This window comes from Grus americana, chromosome 3, assembly GCF_028858705.1.
Source record: "Grus americana isolate bGruAme1 chromosome 3, bGruAme1.mat, whole genome shotgun sequence".
Lineage (NCBI taxonomy): Eukaryota > Metazoa > Chordata > Aves > Gruiformes > Gruidae > Grus > Grus americana.
In genome coordinates, this window is record NC_072854.1 from 50,786,310 (window position 1) to 50,806,034 (window position 19,725).

General features: G+C 41.7%; 2 protein-coding genes across 6 annotated transcripts in view; one reads left to right on the forward strand and one right to left on the reverse strand.

The window, feature by feature from the left end:
- The window catches only part of LOC129203961 (uncharacterized), a 93,161-nt gene that overhangs the window by 68,485 nt on the left and 4,951 nt on the right, over positions 1–19,725 (forward strand). For 4 of the 5 annotated variants that reach the window (XR_008576222.1, XM_054819051.1, XM_054819054.1 and 1 more), the window contains 13 exons: positions 326–481; positions 1,461–1,693; positions 3,551–3,689; positions 4,604–4,724; positions 5,800–5,909; positions 6,698–6,847; positions 7,011–7,064; positions 9,637–9,804; positions 10,681–10,833; positions 13,422–13,556; positions 15,129–15,281; positions 18,071–18,280; positions 19,581–19,701. Coding sequence is in view for 4 of the 5 variants with exons in the window: in XM_054819051.1 (XP_054675026.1) it covers positions 326–481; positions 1,461–1,693; positions 3,551–3,689; positions 4,604–4,724; positions 5,800–5,909; positions 6,698–6,847; positions 7,011–7,064; positions 9,637–9,804; positions 10,681–10,833; positions 13,422–13,556; positions 15,129–15,281; positions 18,071–18,280; positions 19,581–19,701 (1,903 nt within the window). In the remaining variant the exon portion in view is untranslated. The remainder of the gene's footprint in view (positions 1–325; positions 482–1,460; positions 1,694–3,550; positions 3,690–4,603; positions 4,725–5,799; positions 5,910–6,697; positions 6,848–7,010; positions 7,065–9,636; positions 9,805–10,680; positions 10,834–13,421; positions 13,557–15,128; positions 15,282–18,070; positions 18,281–19,580; positions 19,702–19,725) is intronic. The other variant, XM_054819053.1, reaches the window with a different exon arrangement.
- The window catches only part of CD164 (CD164 molecule), a 30,283-nt gene continuing 17,104 nt past the window's right edge, over positions 6,547–19,725 (reverse strand). The window contains exon 6 of the mRNA XM_054819057.1: positions 6,547–7,371. Coding sequence (XP_054675032.1) covers positions 7,313–7,371 — 59 coding nt within the window. The 3' untranslated portion in view covers positions 6,547–7,312. The remainder of the gene's footprint in view (positions 7,372–19,725) is intronic.

The following is a 19,725-nucleotide window of genomic DNA, read 5'->3' on the forward strand; positions in this document are numbered from 1 at the left end:
TTAAAGAAGTGAACAAAAACCATCTCCCTCTTTTCTGTCCAAAAGCCCATTTTACCATTTACTTCACATTTGATCTTTCTTCAAGCAGAGCAGAGCATTTTTATTGATAATGAACCCACACTTATAATTTTCCTAGTGTGCTAGAACTACAGAATCAAATAATTTTTATGTATGGGCATATGTGTTTTAGGATCATGGTGCTAAAAGCTTGAAATCCACTTGTGTTTATAACACAAAAAAACCTGTGCTGACAGTTATCTGATATTTGCTATTACTGGCTAAGCTCTGTGCAGCAGACCTTCAGAGACTCTTCCTTCCTCTCCAGCTGTGCCTGTGCAGCCTGAACGATGCAGACCGAAGGGTTGCTCATGGGGAGCTGGTGGCAATGCAGTTTCTAATGGAGGATGTACTGCAGAACAGCTATGGCTGTGCTGTGGAAGAGCATGCTGACTGTCAAGCCTCGTTAGCTAAGAGCAAGCAGGTACCTCTGACAACTCAGTTTTTTGGGACTGTACAGCTTCTATGTAGTACTCCCTTTAGTTTTGCAACCAAATCTCTGTGAACATAAGCAACCTAGACCTGAGGTATGCCGTAAAAACCTCACTTACTCCTGGCCATCTGGTAAGAAGCAAAGAGAACAATGTTGTATCTCACAAATCCTGAGTGTCTCTCTCGAGAAGCCCGAGTGATAGATGCCCCTTGAGGGCCCATTGGTATCGCCAGACTTCTGGAGAAAATGGAGACTCTCCTGATTTCTCCCCACACCCCACCGAAGGTCCAGCTCTTTCTTTCTTGTAAGAGCTACTCAATACAAAGGGGAAAGGAACAGCCTGGCCACTGTCTAAAACCAAATCTGGTCAAGGAGAAGCAAGGTACTTCCAGGCTGTACTTCCCTAAGTACTTGCATTGTGCTCCTGTATGTGAGGAATGGTTGCTGGGGACACCTAAAGCTTGCCAGAAACGACACAAAGATTTCGTTCAAGGAATGGGGAAAGAGTCAGACTGTTTGTGATGGAAAACAGGTACACTGATCAATTTGTAATTTAAAATCAGTGGAAAGGACAAATTTAGTTATTTTAAGGTATGCTTCCTGCAAGATCTGACCTAAGAGTTTGATTTCTATAACGGTGCTTTTAGTAGAGACCAAGCGGAGAGTAATGCTGTTGAAGTGATTCACCTGAAGAAAGCAGCAATAAAACAAAGGATTTAAATTCTGTGCAATTTTATCCCAGTTGCTGCTGTATCTGTGTACTCACTGCAATCAAAAAGTAGCCCATTTTTTTCCTGTACCGTGCTCTGGAGGACACTGGTGTAAGGCCTCATTGCAAGTTCTAATTGTACAATAGCCTGTCTTATGTCTCACCCCACTGTGTATTTCATGAGATGCCATTAAGCAAAGAAAATAATGTGAAAAGCTTGTCATAGCTTTTTGAAGCAAAACCTTTCCCCGTGACTTCCAGCAGAATTTGGCAGAAACAGTTGACTCGAGTGCTAACTGGCTGCAGAACAGCAAAAAGATGTGCAAACTTTTGCTGAGGCATCATGATCCATTCATATCCTGTAACTTGCTGAGGTCTTTCCTGATACTATGGAAGCAACTAGAAATACTAAAGGCAGAATGGGGCCGGCTCAAGCTGAGGACTGAGGATATCAATACAGTTCCTCTCTACAAAGAGTTTTGTGAGCAATATGGGTAAGTTACCTTGAATGCAAGAGTATTCCAGAGTGACTGAAAAGATGAAAAATGAGAAAAGTCTCTGCCTTCTCCATCCATTTTCCTCCTGTTCCCCTCTTTCACTTGCCTTTTTTTATTTTTATTTCTACCTTTATTTTTGCTTATAATCAACCTACTACTTTCACTTTTCTCTAAAGGCTTGAGAGCTACCTTTTGTTTCTTTGTTTCAGTACAGTTGGTTTTTTCCCCTCTTTCAATGTCTATTCAGACTGTTTGCTGATGATGTTTTCCAAGTGCATTCTTCTCAGTCGTGTGACCCGCCTCTGTATTTCAGGCTCCGTAAACAATGTTAAATACAGTACTTGAATAAATGGAAATTTTGGAAGCCTGTTAGATGAATTGTAGCAGAATTCTTCCTAACCCTCCTAGTTGGCTCAACTTTGAGCAGTCAAGAATAGAAAATTGGAAGTTTTCCATTAGAGAGGTCCTTCTGAAAGTAGAAAATGAGACATTGCTTTTTAAAAAGCCTCGTCCCTGAAAACCACAAGAAAGGAAGCGAAAGAGCAAGATGACACAGTAAGGGTGAAATCCATGCCTGAAGGCACTGGAAAATACTGTTTTCATGCAACAGAGCGTGGAGGAAGCAATGCTCGGTGGGCCCGTCCCTACAAGGCCAAGGCTTTTTAGACTGACAAGTCTGAATCGGTCACAGAAAATCTGTGTGTGTGTAAAGAGCTGGCATCAGATCTGCTCCATTCTGGTCTCCATTTATCTGTATCCCAGTGTTCCTTCCCGTGCATTACCACCGGATCAGAAGGGACATGGTCCAATGCTGGGGGCCCGCGCTCTTTTTCCTCTGACTGATTTATAAACTCTGCCAGGGCAGCAGCTCCGGGGCAGAGCAGGACTGGGTCACCAGAGGGCTGGGGGTCAGGGGCAGGAGTTCTCCATGCAGAGCGAGTAACGGCTTGTGCTTCCACCATGGGGCTGGGCGGCCGCAGGAGAGCCCCGGCCTCAGCGGCTCCCAGCCCCTCCGCACCCGTGGCTCTCTGTGGCAATGCCTGAGATGGGGCTTAGCAGTTTTTGCCTCCTGGGAGGAGAGGCGAGATCCCTGCCCCCAACTTTGCTTATACTGGCCTGTAGCCACACCTGTAACAGCTCTTTCATAACAGGAGATCTGCCTGCAGTAAGGATGGGACTGTTTTAAAGCACCTGGGACATACTGTACCCCAAAATCCCACTGTTTCCCTCCTCCGTGTCTCCACTCTTCCCCTTCCACAGATGAGAGCTTCTTACTTCCCTCTCTCAGCTCTGTGCTAACCTTTGTGTCATGCCACCAAGGGTTTAAAAGGCAGCATGATTAAAGCAATAAAATGTAACGAGGTATATATGCCTTGCTAATGGTTCCTCTGCTTCTAAGAGCAAAGTGCTGTCTGCCTTGGCACTTAGCACTGGGAGGCACTTAGCAAACCCATGATCAGAGAGATACAACAGGGAGCAGGGGGAGGAGGTAGAGGCAGTTTCTTGCTCTATTTGAGCAACTGCAATAGACAAATTCTTACCAGTGACCTGATTTCCCTGCTTTATCTGTTTGACCCCTTGTTCCTTCCCCTTGGTTTTGGTTTTGTATTATTATAAACTTGGAGAAATTACTGAAGTATGTAATAAGGCAGGACCAGCGGAAAAGAGACTGTCCTGCCCCCGCTTGTAGATCAAGTGGGGCTAACGTGGTGAGCTGAGACTTAATCATATTCCACACGGGTTAGGAACAGGGGCAGGGGAAGAAAAAGGAAAGTTAAGGTCCAAGGTCAATAAATGCAAACACAGTAATTTTGAGAGAGAATGTGTGAAATATCTCTGTCTTGGTGATTCCAGCACAGACATCCTGTGCCCGGCCATGAGAGCCATCGTCAGGCGAATAGGCACAGAGGAGGAGTTTGGAGAGCCAGTTACAAGCACTCAGCATGTACTTCCCCCCAGAGGAGCATCAGAAATCGAAATGAAAGTGTACCAGGTAAGGGCAGGCTTATTAGTGGAGAGTTGTGGGGCACCACACAGCGTCATATTTTCCTGCAATTTCTAAGTGAAGTCCAGCGGGGGCCCATGGAGGCTGTCATGAGGGAAAGTTTGACCCAACAGGCTCTGCAATGTCACCTCTGCTGTGTGGAGCCAGGTGTGGGTCCTGGGAGAGCCCAAAGCAACAAGGGAACAGGAAATACAGAGTATTTGTGGCACAGCACTATGCATACATTCACCCCCAAATTATATTAACCTTGATACTGTATCTGAAAGTACTGTACACTAGAGAAGAATGGAGAGAATTCATAGAATCATAGAATCGTAGAATCATAGAATGGTTTGCATTGGAAGGGACCTTAAAGATCATCTAGTTCCAACGTCCCTGCCCATGGGCAGGGACACCCTCCACTGGACCAGGCTGCCCAAAGCCCCATCCAACCTGGCCTTGAACACTTCCAGGGATGGGGCATCCACAACCTCTCTGGGCAACCTGTGCCAGTGCCTGACCACCCTCATCGTAAAAAATGTCTTTCTAATACCTAATCTAAATCTAGTCTGTTTCAGTTTAAAGCCATCACCCCTTGTCCTGTCACTGCCTGCCCTTGTAACTGGTCCCTCTCCAGCTTTCCTGTAGGCCCCTTCAGGTGCTGGAAGGCTGCCATAATGACTTCCTGGAGCCTTCTTTTCTCCAGGCTGAACAACCCCAACTCTCTCAGCCTGTCTTCATGGGAGAGGCACTCCAGCTCTCTGGTCATCTTTGTGGCCCTCCTCTGGACTCTCTCCACCAGCTCAAAGTCTTTCTTGTACTGGGGTTGCTTTGGTTTAGTCTGCTAGTTTTTGCTAGTTGGCAAGGTGCTTTATAAGCAGTATAGAGATTTAATAAGAGCTAAGTATTAAACTTGATTCTAGCTTCAAAGGCTTCTGGAAAGCCTAGAAATCCACATGATCCATGATGTGCAGAAGAAAATTAACCAGGAGATGACTCTAGTGACATCTGAAAGAGCCAGACAAGAGAGCAGTCTCCCCACTGGTAAGGAGAATTAAAATACCCTTCCTGGGAAATATGGAAGCCCCAGTCTTGAGTGGGAAATAGATAGCTTTGGTGCAGAAAGGCAGCAAAGAGTTGTCCTGTGTGTGAACAGGAGAACACGTTTGCTCTCAGCTCCCCACTTCCCTGTGCGCCCATTTGGAGGCCAGGGACCAGCTGAATCATGGGGGAAGGTATCACTTATGAAAAACAGCTTACCCTCAGGAAAATCTCTTCTCTTTTGAAGACCCCATTGTGAGAAATTCCTGAAATACTTCTAGCAGGAAGCCATGAAGAATTGTGTGCCGAGATACCATACGCCTTTCTGCATGGACCTGTTTATTCTGTCTGTTCAACAGATTCAAATTCCCAAAATCTAAGAGTTCACTTTCTCTTTATAAAGTGTGTGTTTAGCCATAATCATTGCAAAGACAATTGTGCAAACAAGGCTGAACACTAATTATTCTGGAGTTCGCAGGTGGCCCGAAACAGACTGATAAGAAGTTCTCTACTTGAGTGTTAATATTTTAGGCCTAGCAGTGCAATTTAAGTGTCAGACTTTTTAGTACGTTAGGTGTTTACTTGGTATGATTACTGCAGGGGTGTGGGCAATTTGGGTATTCACAGGCACAAATAGTAAAACAAAGAAAAAGTGGGAAAAAAGGGAAGAAAAACATGCCCTACTACCACTGGTCATGGTTGCAGGCAGCAATAATTAGGACACAGAAATGTTCAATTTCACATAAAAGTCATGTTCTTTACTCAATATTTACAGAAAACTCCAATACACAATTGTGGGCCAGGTCATTATTGATGGAACGGGTCTGTAATGAAATTGCATTTTGGCTTTGATACCAGAATGAATTTGATATTGCTGCTCAACAGAGGCTTTGCAATCTGTTTGCAATGACATTTACTTTTTGTTGTAAACGTTTTAGGAAAGCTGAGAAACCCTAAACTATAAAGTGTACCCAGTGTCAAATCCCAGGGATTACTGAAGGATCAATATTTTGTGACAGTGATACCCATTGATGTGTGGTTCTATTCTGATTTTTTTTTTCTCCCTCTGTTCCTGCAGAGCTCTGGAAACACAGGGTAATGCAAGAAAATTTCTCAGTTGTACGACCACAGATAGTTGAAACATTTGTTCAAAGGCTGATGGAAAACTACCAAGAATCAGATACAGAGGTACATATTCTGCATTTCTATCTAAGCAACAGCTAAATCATGTTTACAGCTATATTTATTAAGCCCTTGTCAATCAGCAACCCAAAACGGAAACACATTTCTTAAGCTTATGAGCTTAGATTCAGATTATGTTGGTTTGTAATAACAGCATTGGCAGCAAACTTGTGTATTGCCCTACTGCCTTCTGACAGGTTTATTTTGGCTCTCAGGAATGTAATAATGTGAAGATGAGTTAGGGTTGGAGGTTTATATGCAACCGCAGTGCAGGATTGCAGGACTTTATGTGCAGATTCAGTAGTGGGAACTCTTCTTCCCAAGTCATTGCTAAATCAGAGGTCCAGCACAATGTTACAAAGCAGTTTTGGGGGTTTTTGCAGTGAGATTTAAAGAAAATATTTAGGCAAATATGACCGCTTCTGTTAAAAAAACACAAAATATGTTTTTTTGCGAGAAGGGATGTTGGGGTCAAACTGCAATCCAGGCAGTTGCTGAGCTGGTGATTTCATTTCTCTACTGAAAATTCTCTTTTAGCTTCAGATGGATAACAATACATTATATAGTTGTGGCAAGAACCAGTTAAAGAACTGGCAAGTCTGTTTTCCATCAGTGCAGTGAAATTATAGATTGGGCAAAAATATTTACATTGAATATTTTTATTTTGCTTCATTTTGATATCGCAGAATCGTTTAATTTACAATAAGGTGACCATGTGTCATTTTAACATCTGCTACATACAGCAACTCTTGTGACTCAGGCTACCTGCAAGGTTTCTTATTTTCTTTTCTTAGGTTTCTTTTAAAAAAAGCCATTTACAACAATGTCTCACTGTACTGGGCTGTGACATCATGGCCAGGGAACGCAACAACTTTGAGACCTACTCCATGTTTTATGAAAATATTCTCCAGCAGCAGCATCGTCTACTTTACCAAAAAGAACAAGTATGCTCAGAGCATTGATTCTACTCTTTGAGAACAGGGGAAGGTGGTTCCTCTGGGTGGGAGGCAGTTGCTAAGTGAAAAAGAAGGTTAAGCTGCCGGGCTGGGAAGTTACTGATGTAGAGTTGGGCTACACAAGCATAGTCATCTTTGTGCTTTGCTTCAGGAGCTGCATGCAGTGGAAGAAGGTGGCAACCAAAGCGATATGGCTCTGACACAGGTTGGTGATAATGGTCTATTGATTGGTAGTACTTGGTGGTCTCATTTGGGACAGAGTCCCACTGTGCAGACACATGGTGACGGTCTTTGAGAAGAAAGGTAGGGGGGCTCTGGGGCTGCTGTTTCTGCGCTCAATGCCAGAAGTCATGGCAGAAGGACTTGTAAAAAAAGATAACCTGAAGGCGAAGTGGTGGCCTGCTGTTCTGTGGTTCATGTTCACAATGGTTGATATACTGGTAACCTTCTAACTTAAACTTCTATTGACAGGTTTCCTCCTTCACAAGGCATTTTCCCAGGGCAATTCAATCCTGTTCATTGACAGAGATAGAAAATAAAAGTGGGTCAGGCACGTAGGCCGTACTGCAATGTAGGTACCAGGCTGCGTTATGCCACGGCTGCATAACCAACTCCTTTTAAGTTCTGACTACTTGTCTTTGTAGCTTCAGCTGTGTTTTTTAGGGTAGCTGGTCTGTGTGGGCAGAATTTTTTAAAGAAGTAAACCCAGCCAATAAATCAGAAATGCCATCTTGTGGAATCATGTGATATCCATGTAATCTATTAGCTGACTTGAAGGCTTGGCTCCATCAACACAAACATGCCTCCACTGCTAGAGGCATGTTAGCTTCTAAAGAAACCTACACTACAGAGGAGACTGCTTGGGTTCCAGGGATGTTTGCGCGGCAGTGTTAGAACATCTGCATTTTGGATTTCATTCCTGGGCTTCTTTTCTCATCTGTCCTTATCACTGACTACAAGATTTCAGTTCTTCTCTGGGCTTCTTACCAGTTTCTTGCCCCACTTTCTCATGATCTTTACAGTTTTTTTTACCCCTATATCCTTTTCTGTACAGTGTCTTGTCAGCAACCTCCCTTCCCTGATTTCACTGTCCTGTCCATATGTTTGGGAAAGCTGGAGTGAGAGAGAAGATGAGAAACATGTGAAGTTTCAGCTGGGTGGAAAGATACGGGAGGAGTTGGTAGGACCTTCCTGGAGCCTGTGGGCAGTGGAGTCTCTCGCCTGCCTCCGCTTTGCTAGCCTATGACCGCCAAATGCCTGTCTCATCTGCCACTTCCCTTGAGTACAACACAGCTGGTCCCTTGTGACTGGCCACCCTGGGCAGCTGCCTACTGTCTCTGGGCTCTGCTTCAACCTCAGAAGAGACTTCCTGCTCCCAGTTCCACTTCTCGCTGCCCTAAACCAATGGACAGAGGCTACTGCAAGTCTGAAGGGCAAGCTCAGTCACTCTCTGGAGGTGTTAGAAACTGTGAGAAAGGTTCAGGCATGATCAGCCAAAATGGGATGGCAGATAGTTTAAAAATTAAAACGTCTGTAAGGAAATTACATGAACCACGTGGGCTGGATTTTTTCCCTCCAACAAAGTCTTAGGGTTTGACAAACTTTTTGCTGATTTTACAAAAAAGACACCCAAAACAGAGGAAAACTAGTCCTGCTCTGAGTAAAGATGACCAGAATTTTTCAGCAGGGCTAAAATACATGTATTTTTCCCCACCATTCATTTTTAGAAGTCTCTCAGTAATGTTTGCTGTAAGACAAAAAAATTGACACAGAAAATTTCAGCAAGAATCCACTGAAGTTATTAGCACTTACGACTTAGATCCAGCATGTGGAGGTGCCAGGCAACCTTGAAAGCAGACTGTGCTGTTGGCTGTGCCTACAGTCCGCAGTTGTGCCTATTTCTTATCTGAATAACATAATATGCTAAGAATGATTTTTAGCTTTTCTCCATTGTGTTCATCTGGTTGCAAATGCTGTTCAGTGATATGAAAATGACCAAACGTTTATACCTAGCAATGACCTATCAATGTGAAATTTAAATTCTGTCATTTAAATCTTTTTAAGTTCTATCATGTACCTTCCTATTTGTGCTAACCTGCGTGCTCTTTCTCAGGGTATGTTAATTGTCAGTTATCAAAAAATGGAACACATAATTGTTTTTATCATATATTAAATAGCCTGTATGTACAACCTTATCAGCAGACAGCATATTTGCTCCGATAAATGCATTACTTCACAGCTTGCTGAACGAAGCCTGGTTACAATTCTTCTGACTTTCTCTCTGGAGGCAGGGGAGATTATGCTATGGGAAGCCAGGCTCACTGACGTAGCAGAGCGATGCACAGGATCTTCTCCTAAAATCAGATTCCCTAATCCTGCTCCCTAATCCTTCTGCTCCTCTGTCCTCTGCACACATTTCCTTCTGTCAGTGTTCATACATATTAGTGAGGAGATCTTTCTTTCCTGATGACCAGAAACAGACTTTTTAAGGTTATACATGAAACTTATGCATTTGCCTCCTTCAAATATTGTTCGTGACCTGCCACAATCCTTCCTACTGTTTCCGGGGAATAAATGTTTCTAAACCCATTAGAGATGTATAAAATGGATTATTCCATATCATCAATGGATTATTTTCATCGGGCCACTCAGGAAGATATTCTTGCTCTACTTAATTAGGTATCTCACAACATATTCAGAGCTCTGGATCATTTACTCCTAGGCTATGATGTTTGCTCATCCCTACCTTTGCTCATTCACTTTCTCTGCTGCAATAGATTGTGGGGCCGTGCCATGGGATGATTATGGAAATAACTGCTCTCAGAGCCCAGCTTGCTGACTTAGAGGAAGAAAATCTTGGTCTCAAAGAGAAAATTAGAAAAGAAGTACGGGATGAATATGAATCATTAGTGCGGAACCTATTTGCGACTTGTGTCCATCTAAAAGTAGGTACAGAGTAAGAGGGGGTACTCCATCGGTCTTTTTTGTGTTGCTGTATAATTTGTCAACAAGTGTAGCACTCAAAGGAATAAATTGCTGCAGTGTGCCATGGGATGAATGGGTGAATCATTTATCTCCTGCTGCTACAAGTATCTTGTAAAAACATCTGGTAGAAAAATAGTCTACCTTTTCCAAGAGAGGAGGTGTATTCTCGATGGAACAGGTACCACATTAGAGAGAGTGATGGAGGCTCTTTTTAGTTACAGTGGAGGGAACAGTTTGGATATAATACTTAATTTTGTAATATTCTGCATTATTTTTCTTGGAAACTTTTTGTCCACTGTGTAATTGTATTGCTCACTGTAACAATGTCTTTGTTTTCAAGTAGTCTACTGATTTCTTTGGGGTGACATATGTCATTACTTACAAAAATAAGATACCCCAATCTAGCCTGTAAAAACTGATCTGATGATTGTGACCATGGGTATTATAGAGCAACTACCTGCATCAGCTCCCCAGGGGTTTGATTGATGGGCCGCAAGCCCATTGATGTGTGTGGCCAGGGCAATAGTGACTTGAGGAATACTGTGATTTCTTTTGCAATCCTGAGGGTGAGTTTTCACCAGAAAGCCAATTTTTTTCACCATGGTGTTGCTACTTCTATTACATACACGCCTGCAAATAATACAATTGAAATTCCACTTCTTGTAGTGCCTTGATGCAAGAAGAATATTGCTCCGTCTTCCTGCTACATTGATTCTAGGAAAATAATTATGAAGAAAGACCATCTGGTTGTAGTTGAGAGACTTCTGAAATCTTCTGAATGTTGCTTTCCCATATGTGCACACTTCATCTCTTGTGGGTTCTGTTTGTAATTGCAGGGAAAATTGGATGTCTATCGCCTTAGCATTGAGCAACGAGTGTTTGAAATCATCAGTGAAGTGAGAAGAGAAGGAGTAGACAATATGATTGATCTGAAGAAAAAGTTTGGCTCCACTAAAAATAATGGTGACTTGAAAGAACATTTGTCTAAAGTAAGGAAATACATATATGTGTCAGTAAACGAACACAAGGTTAAGCTTGCTGCGATGGCTTAAGTTACTGCATTCTATCTGGGACGTTGGTTGGGTGAAGAGCATGGAGGTGGTCCATCACTAGACTCTGTTAATGGCCACTCATTTGTCAGGCTGTCATGAATCAATTGTCTTTGTGTGTTTATGCTCCAAGTGCAGAAATGTTGGGCCCAACCCAGCCCTTAGACCCTGAATAACTGCATGTATTTGAATTGAATTTGGTTCTAAACTTAGGAACTCTGCTTTCAGTCTGTTCTGAGTGAAACTAACACCATGCTTTCTACACAGGTGAACATCAGAGAGGCTGAACTTGGATCTGAAGAAGTATGAATGCAAATTCACATTCAATCATATATCAGCATTGTCATGTGTTGTCATTTTCCCTTTTTGGTGTGGGGAAAAGAGAATGTGATGTTTCAGTGATGCTGATAAATGTGTCAATGGGAGTTTTACCTTCTTGTTGTGCAAGCTGGTCACATAAAAGAAAGGGGACAGAATCCTTTTTTCCACTTGGGGTTACTTAGAATCAAAAATATATTCAGCTTTATGTTTTGAAGAATTGCCCCCAAACTGATGTTCTGGGAGTTATAAAGTCTGGAAAGCCATTTCCAGGCTACAACTTCCAAATCAATCCCTTTTCTAGTCAAACATATTCCTCCTCAGCGAAGTTCAATTTGTACTAAAATTATGGTAGTCAGTCAGTGAATACAAATGAGATCAAATGGATAACGGCTAAATACCTCTGTCTAAAGCAAATACGCCTGCAGATCTCTCAAGCAGAGAAGCTCATGAAGCAGGATACAAGTGTAACGCCAACAGAGTGAGAAGGGCTTTCAACACCCCCGGTGAACGTGGGGGATGGGGACACCCAGAAGTAAATGAGAAACCAGTGGAGATGGAGGAAGTCCATGTGTGAGAAGACTGCAGGGAGACTTCCACACCCCCACTTGGAAAGGACAGTGTGCAGAGGCAGCAAACAAGGAGAGTGGGGAGCTCGAGTGCGGTCAAAGGGCTGTGGTTTGAGCAGAGTCATGGGAACTTGGTGGGCTGGTGCACGCCCTGGTCATGGGTGGTTACAGGGTGTTTGAGAAGGATCAGCAGGGAAGAAGAGAAGTGAGAATTTCACTCAGTGTAAGGAGTTCATTCCGTACACGGACCTTGTGTATGAACGTGGAGATGTAGTACTAAAAAGCCTATGAGCCAAGGCCAGAGTGGGGGAGGAATGTTAATGATGATTAATAACTGTGGTGGGAAATCTGTTACAGACTGCCTGGTCAAGAGAATAAATGGGAAGGGCCTGTCTATAGAGGGCTAAGAAAAGTGGTTTTGATTTAAGGCCTTGGTGTTTACGGAGGTTTTATTCATCTGGAAATCTACTGGAAGGGGAATACAGCATTGTGAAAGCCTAGGCAGTTCCTAGACAGCATTAGTGATAATTTCCTAGAAGCAAATGCTAGAGGAGCCAACCACGGTAAATCCCTATTCTGCTCACAAACAGGGAAAAACTAACTGGTGGTGAGTGTCATCTGAGGCCGCAGTGACTATGAAATGATTTCAGAATCAGGAGAAAGGTTGCAAAATTATGCTGCAGAGCAAGGACTTGGGACTTCAGGAGAGCAGACTGTGACTTGCTTAGGGAATTGCTAGGCAGAATCCCTGGGAAACTGCCAAGAGGGGAAAAATGCCGAGGAAAACTGGTTAAGTTTTAACGAAGACTTAAAAAGATTTCAAAACCAACTACCCTGTTGTACAAGAAGACCAGGGAGTTTAGCAGAAACTTGGCCTTGCTTGACTTAGCAAGGAGCTTCTCGAAGGACTAAAATCCTAAGAGAGAGATTGCAAGTAGTGGAAACATGGACAGGCAACAAAGGTAGAGTATCAGAGCTCGGCCCCATAGTGATGAAATTAGGGAGGCCAAAGCCCGACTGCACATATATCTAATACAGGACACAGAGGGTAAGAAGGTGAGTTCACACTGAATGGTAGAGCTTCTGTGCAGAGGCAGGAGGGCCAGGACCTCCAGTGCTCCCCTGTAACCCTTCTTTCCATGATTTTTGCATAATGAAACTGTTTTCCTCTGCCTATAGAACAGTTTTCAGGAGGAAGTGTGCTATTTTGAACAAAGAAGAAGAAAACTCGATGACTATGCTTTTCATGACTCCACTAATTTTGTTCTTATTAGTGACATTGTAATTAGGGTTACTGAATATGGTATGAACCAGAATGCCCATTTGGCATAATAGTGTTTATCACCATTAACAGTGCTTCATTGCTGAGGGGTTTACCTGCTTGCTGTAGTGGATTAGATTTCTTCCATTCTTTCCCCAGTTTCTGGGCAATGTTCACATTTCCTATTTCCCTGGAGACACAGTAATAGAAATTTATTGCCAAAGGCTGTACTGTTTCAAACTGCAAAGTTTGAGCATTTGACAATTAAAATGAAATACAAATAGTCGCATGCTTTTACAATTGTATTTACTTCCAAACCGTGCATTTCTTCCTGGGGAAAGTAATCTTTGTGGGTCTACTCTTACCGATGTCTCCTTTAGCAGGAACAGCTGCAGCTCCTGCGGGATGAAAATATCAGGCTAAGCAAGCTGGTGTGTAAGCTCAAGGCTCTGAACTGTTGGAAGCAAACCACTCAGAAGGCGCAGCTCTCTGCAAAGCTTAGAGATGCTGAGAAGGTGGTATTTCCCTACCATTTCATCTGTTGCTAGTCTCTAATTTTTCTGCAAAAAAGATTGGGCAGGCTCACTATTATTCCACGAGCCTATAGGACCTTATGGTAACTGCAGATTTTAGGTAATAACTGTAAACTTTTTCCCCTCAATATTATGGATGTAACGGTGGTCTTCAAGTGTGAAGAGTGTGAAACAAATCCCTGATGCCTGTTTGAAGCAAAAGTCTAGGAAGTATGAGTAGCCTATAGTATTCCTAGTTCTGTTGTCGACTCAGAAGACTAATTATGACATTGTATCAAAATCAGCTATTTCACAACTGCCAAATATGAAAAACCTGACAGGCAGACATGAAGTGAAAATGAACTTGATTGTTGGCTTGGGAGGTTGCTGAGGTTTGTTTTTTTTTTTCTTTTTAAATTGGTATCTTCTTAAACAAAGCAGAACACAGCATGAAGCTTATAAATTTAATTACAGAAACACAAGATGAAGCACAAAAATGACTAAATTAAACTAAAGTGAAGATGGATGGAAAGAAAAGTGCCTCACTGCTTTAAATGAGGCTGATTAGAATGGAACAAACAGGTTATTGATTGTTATATAGGTTAATTAGCTGCACATGTCAAGCAAAGGAAAGGCAGAATGGATCATATTTGTTAACTTAAAAAGAGTGAAAACAAAATGGGTTTTGTGTGCTTGTTAATTTTAAACCCAAATAAAACTGGATGTGCATACACTTAGTTCAGTTATATCAGGGAGGTGCTGAATCATTAGAATATTTTATTAAACAGATCAGTCAAAGATGGATTGAATTACTGCAAATTTGTGGATTTTAGATAAGAAATAACAGCTAGCTTCACAGGATTTAAAAGAAAAGTCTGAAACTGAGAAAAATAAATGGGCAAATTTGGCTTTTCTTAAATTAGAAACTAGCTCATCTTTCTCAGACAGAGCTTTCTTGTGCCTGACTTCTTTGGAATGATCCTGAAGATCTAAGAACTTGTATTTCACTGTACTCCACTCACGTGCAGAGGACCATGGACCTTGCTTTTTCCAGTTTAAATGGCTGGGAAAAGAGAGAGGGCTGCTAAATCTGTGCCTGACATTTATATACATACATATTTATGTTTGTGTTTAAAACAAACAAAAAGACCCTGCCCAGAAGGTAAACAAGCTTCATCACACACATTTTTACTTTAGCAATAATGAAGGAGGAAACAGATTAGTAAATGGACAGATCTTTCTAATGCATAAGAAAGATCAAGTTTTGCATTGCTTTGAGCTTGTTTGCACACAAGAACTTGAATTGTTGACATGTGAATATAATTAAAGATGTGCAGTTGTACCCATATGAAAGATTGTCTTACGTTTTCCCCTGTAGAGGACCCCTCTTGTCCACCCTGTTCCCCACTTTGCCTCCAAAAAAGGTCCAGCCTTTATTAGAAAATAGGAACAATTCAATCCCACTTCACTAAAAAAATCTCTGAAAAATTTACCTTTCAAGAAACCCACTGCTATATAAAAGAGAGAAAATCACTGCTCCCATCACTGTTTCTTTTATGTACTTTCTGTTTACAGGAAGCTCTTCAGAACAAAAAAGAGAGTCTGACTGCTAAGATGATGGCAGAACAAGAGGTGACTTCGTTTCAGGGTCAGCTCACGTCTGTAAGGAAAGCTCTTGCAAAATCTCAAGCAGACAATGACAAACTCAAGAAACAGCTACATAAACAGGTATCTGAATTCAACAGGTCCCGATTCATCAGTGCGACGAGTTGAATTCTTCTCGCCACCTCACTTGTTTTGATGAGGATTTTGCCTACTGTTATTCTAGGAGAGAAATGGGTTCAAAACTAGCTGCATAATACAGTTGCTGAAGCTGGGTGTGTATTTTATGGCATTGAAACAATGTGTTCCTCTGAATGTTTTCACCATTGCAGGTAGAGAGAACTAGGGAAAAAGGTGTAGCATCTTGGATAAAGTTTGAGTCACATACCAAAACGACAGCTACAGGCACTACATTTATATACACCATCAACAGAGCTGGATGTATGTTTCAGTAGAGGAAAAGACAATATTCTATTTCACAGATAAAAAAAAAAATTACAGATCTTGAGGTTATTAGTCTTCCACTCAATCATTAAATTTCAAGGAAACATTTTAGGGATGTTGTCATTAAATCCTGAATAATTTCATTATATGTTTGTTTGTGGGTTGGGGTTGTTTTGTTGGGGGTTTTGTTTGTTTGTTTTTTTCCCATCCGAACACTGCCCCAGCTAGCTCCTTTTCACTTCTACACATGGCTACACGTGCTGAAATGGCCCATTCCTCAAAGTCAAACTGAAAAACACACTCTTCACTTGCAGTATCCTTAATGCCAAGCAACATGATTGTATGGAAAATAAGTCTTGTCAAACCAACCTCATTTCATTCCGCTGATAAGATTACAAGTTAGATAGGTAAACATAATGCTACAGACGTAATACATATTTGGAAGGGCCTTGTAATGCTTGAGTTAGCAGCACATAACTTTTGTACTTTAAATTTTAGTATTACGCAATATCAACAAAAATGCTAAATGGATTGAGAGCTAGATTTTTTGACATATAAAAATGTGTTATTTTCACTGAATGAAGGTGGTTTCTGATGGATTTCTACAGGGGTTGGTAGCAGAACTATCAGTATCCAACATTTTTGTCAGTGGCTTGGAAATAAATATAAAATTATAGATTACAAAATTTACCAATGACGTATTTGGGGAGGAATGTTAGTGAATTTGATAAGGCACATTTAGTGAATAACAGTGTGGGCAGAGCAGGTGTACAGAATCATAGATAGCTCAGTAACTTGGTTATCCCTCCGAGACGCATTGCAGTGCCTGAGTAGATGGACAACTAGAAGAAAGCAGGACTCCTACAGACCAGGGTGAATGCATCCCTGGGCAGGACAGGTGTCCTAACAGACAGATGACTGGCCATGTAGTGCAGTACTGGAAAGGATGGATGCTGCAATCTTTTAGTTTATAAAAAGGGGAATAGTGCAGATAGATACATTAAAAATGGGTTTGCAGCTCAACACACTGAAATACTGCTGCTGGCTCCAGGGTGTACTACTTTAAAAAGATGAAGAAAAAAATGAGAGTGTAGAGAAGAGTTACCAAAATGATTTGAGGGCTGCAGGAAATGTTTTCTAGCAGAGCGATCTTAAAAGGCTTGATCTGTTTAGCCTATCTGAAGAAGAGTGACTTGATTATACTCTACAGATATTTTTGTTGGGAGAGAATAGCAGATATTAAAGGATTCTTAGGGAGAGGCAGTGCCTAGAAGTTGAGGCCAGACAAACTGAAAATGGGAACTTAGAAACAATGTTTTCAAAATGTGATTAACTGTGGACATGACAATATGTCTAACTGAGTATCTTCAAGTCAAGACCAGATGCCTTTCTGGGAAATGCAGTTTAGCCAAACCAACTTGTTCATTCCAGTACAAGGGTAACTGAGGTAAATGTGATATTGAAAAGTCACATCTGATGGCTCAATTGCTCCATTCTGAGCTTATCAGTCTATGAAACTCCAACCTTAGTAAGGCTTAGAGAGCTCCCTAATGGAAAATGTTTGGGCTGTGACTGCTTTTAGCTATTTGTGTTCAGATTTTTCACCAGTGTGGAGTTGCCTTTGGCTGATAAATTGGTTTTCTTCACTGACAAGCTGTCAATTTACTTCCAAAAGACTCCCTGCATCTACCATCTTTCTAGAAACTGTTTTTGTTGTTGTTATGTTTTTCTTTAGTTTCTGACATCAGCTTCTGGTTCTTTCTTTTCTTCCTAATTGCTTTACTCGGTTCAGATTGTGATGATGGTGTTTACAAATAGAAGACTCCACAACCCTTGGCTGTACAGGAGCCTGATGTGCATGGCTTGTAATATCATCACATTCAATTGTGGTACAGATTCTAAAATGTAGCCGTACTCACTGGCTGTCTCTACAAACCATGTATAAACAGCAATGTTTGAAAAAGCTGTGCTCGTTTCCCCCCCTCATTCCCTGTTTATATGGTGCTTTAAAAACAAGTTCCACATACAGACCAGAGGCTGGTTGCAGAAAGCAAGTTACGGCAGACTGAGGAAATTGGAAGCAACTGCCTTCTTTATTTGCAACTGAATGAGTTCCACACATGAATGTTGTTTTGAGGCCCCTCTCTTTAACAAGCAATGATGTAAATACAGCACTCTGTTCCCACTCCCCCTTCCCTTGCACTCCCCGTTTCTGCAGCCTAGATTTTCTTTTGGATTTACGTCTGACTGTAGTCCTTTCATAAGATCATAGGATAATTCAGATTTGTTTACCAACATTTCACTATCTTCAGTACCAAGCCATGTGGGATAGGGTCTCTCCTCATTCAGCTCAGCTGGGTATGACATCTGGGGATTGGTCATCAGGGTTTAAAATGAAATCTAAAAAGGTATGTATGGGAACTGGGGGAAAAGTAATTTGAGTCTGAAATTTTCTTGACTGTATGTTGTAGAAACAAATGCTGTTGGAAGTGGTACAGAGGAGGACACAAGAAGCCAAGAAGAGAAAAATACTTGGTGTGATGAAAGCTGAAAACACAGATAAGATGCTTGAAGAGATGGAAGACAAAGAGCAGAGAATCAAATGCTTAACCAAGGAAGCTGAAAAATCTTCTAAAATATGCCATCTTCATGAAAAAGGAGTAAAAAAAGAAATGTGGCAGGTAAACTCATAATGCAGACTTGAAAATCAGAAATGGTAGTGTTTCTGGAGAGATGTCAGATGCTGTCTGACCACACCTGAGTGTATCTCTTCAAGTGTCTGAAGTTTAAATCTGTTACTGTATTGCTAATCATTGATTTAGTATAACTGAGTAACCAGCTCCACTTTTAAGATTATCTTTGTGTAAAAGAGGCTTAACCACTTCAGTTTAAAAATTCATTTGGGCAAATAAATACAATCCCTGTGGTAGAGTGGGCTCTTGGCTGTGAAACGTTCAGTGCTTCTTTTGTAGTGTAGCCTGCAGGACAAAACATTGTTTGGAAACCACTTGATTAGACTTTAACTAAATGAATCCATCTACTGACAACTTTGCTGTCACTGAAGTCTCCTTGCCCTTGCTTTCTTGGTCTGGAGAGAAAAAAAGCTTTGTAAATGTATCTGAATGCCTTTCCTGTGAACCAAGCAAAGTATATTCTGTCTTCAGTCTTCTAAAAGTGAAAGCACAGGCCATTTGTTTTTCAGAGTCAGGATGACAAATACCATTCTGCTGGGAACAATTTCTCAGGCTGCGGGCATGTTTCCTAACCAAAATCCTATGGGAGAGTTTTTTTACACAGCCAAAGCAGTTGGTGCAGACGCATAAGACCACTGATTTCCTTGGTATCTGTCTTTGGTGGGGCTCTGAACTGTTTTGCTGTGTTTACAATATAACCCTTCAAGAGATCAGAGATGTCAACATCTGGATCAGCCTTAAAGGAGAGCAGGAAGGAAAACAGCAGCTGCGGCGTGGAGGCTTTTATTGCCACACAACAGTCCCAGCTGCAGCTAGCACCTATGTGGTCGTTAACACTAACAAACTCTATATTTAAATTTAGTTAGCAAATTACAGAGCCTGTGGGAGAGATGAGGGAAGAGCTGCTGGTTTTTCCCCCCCCACATACTTCTACCCTGAAAATGAAGGTAGGGCTTTGTTTAATTAGCGTTACATGCAGAGAACAGTGAGAAAAGGCTTCTGTATTGTTCTTGTCTTCCTCCAGCAATGCCTGAAATGCAGATTCCTATTAAACAATAATGAGAATGTCAATTTGCACTATTTGTGCTGTATTTTGCATTCAGTGGGGTTATGGATATGTTTAGCAAAGGTGTAATTATGGATTATTTCAACCAGCAATAAATGATGGCCTCTCATTCACAAGAGTGCCCAGGGCAACATCTTTTCCTTTAAATCTAGGTCTCTGCTTTGAGGCAGAGCTGTCAGATAAATTTTTCTTGCTGCCATTAATCCTTTTACCACCTTTTAGACAAGAAACCAGTTAACCCAAGAAAGCAGATTAAAACAGGAGGCCTTCCAGCAGGTTGATGAATTGCAGTGTCAAGTTTATGACCTGGAAGCTGCAGTTTCCCAGAGGAACATGACTGCAGGTAAAGACAGGTTGGGTGTTGTAA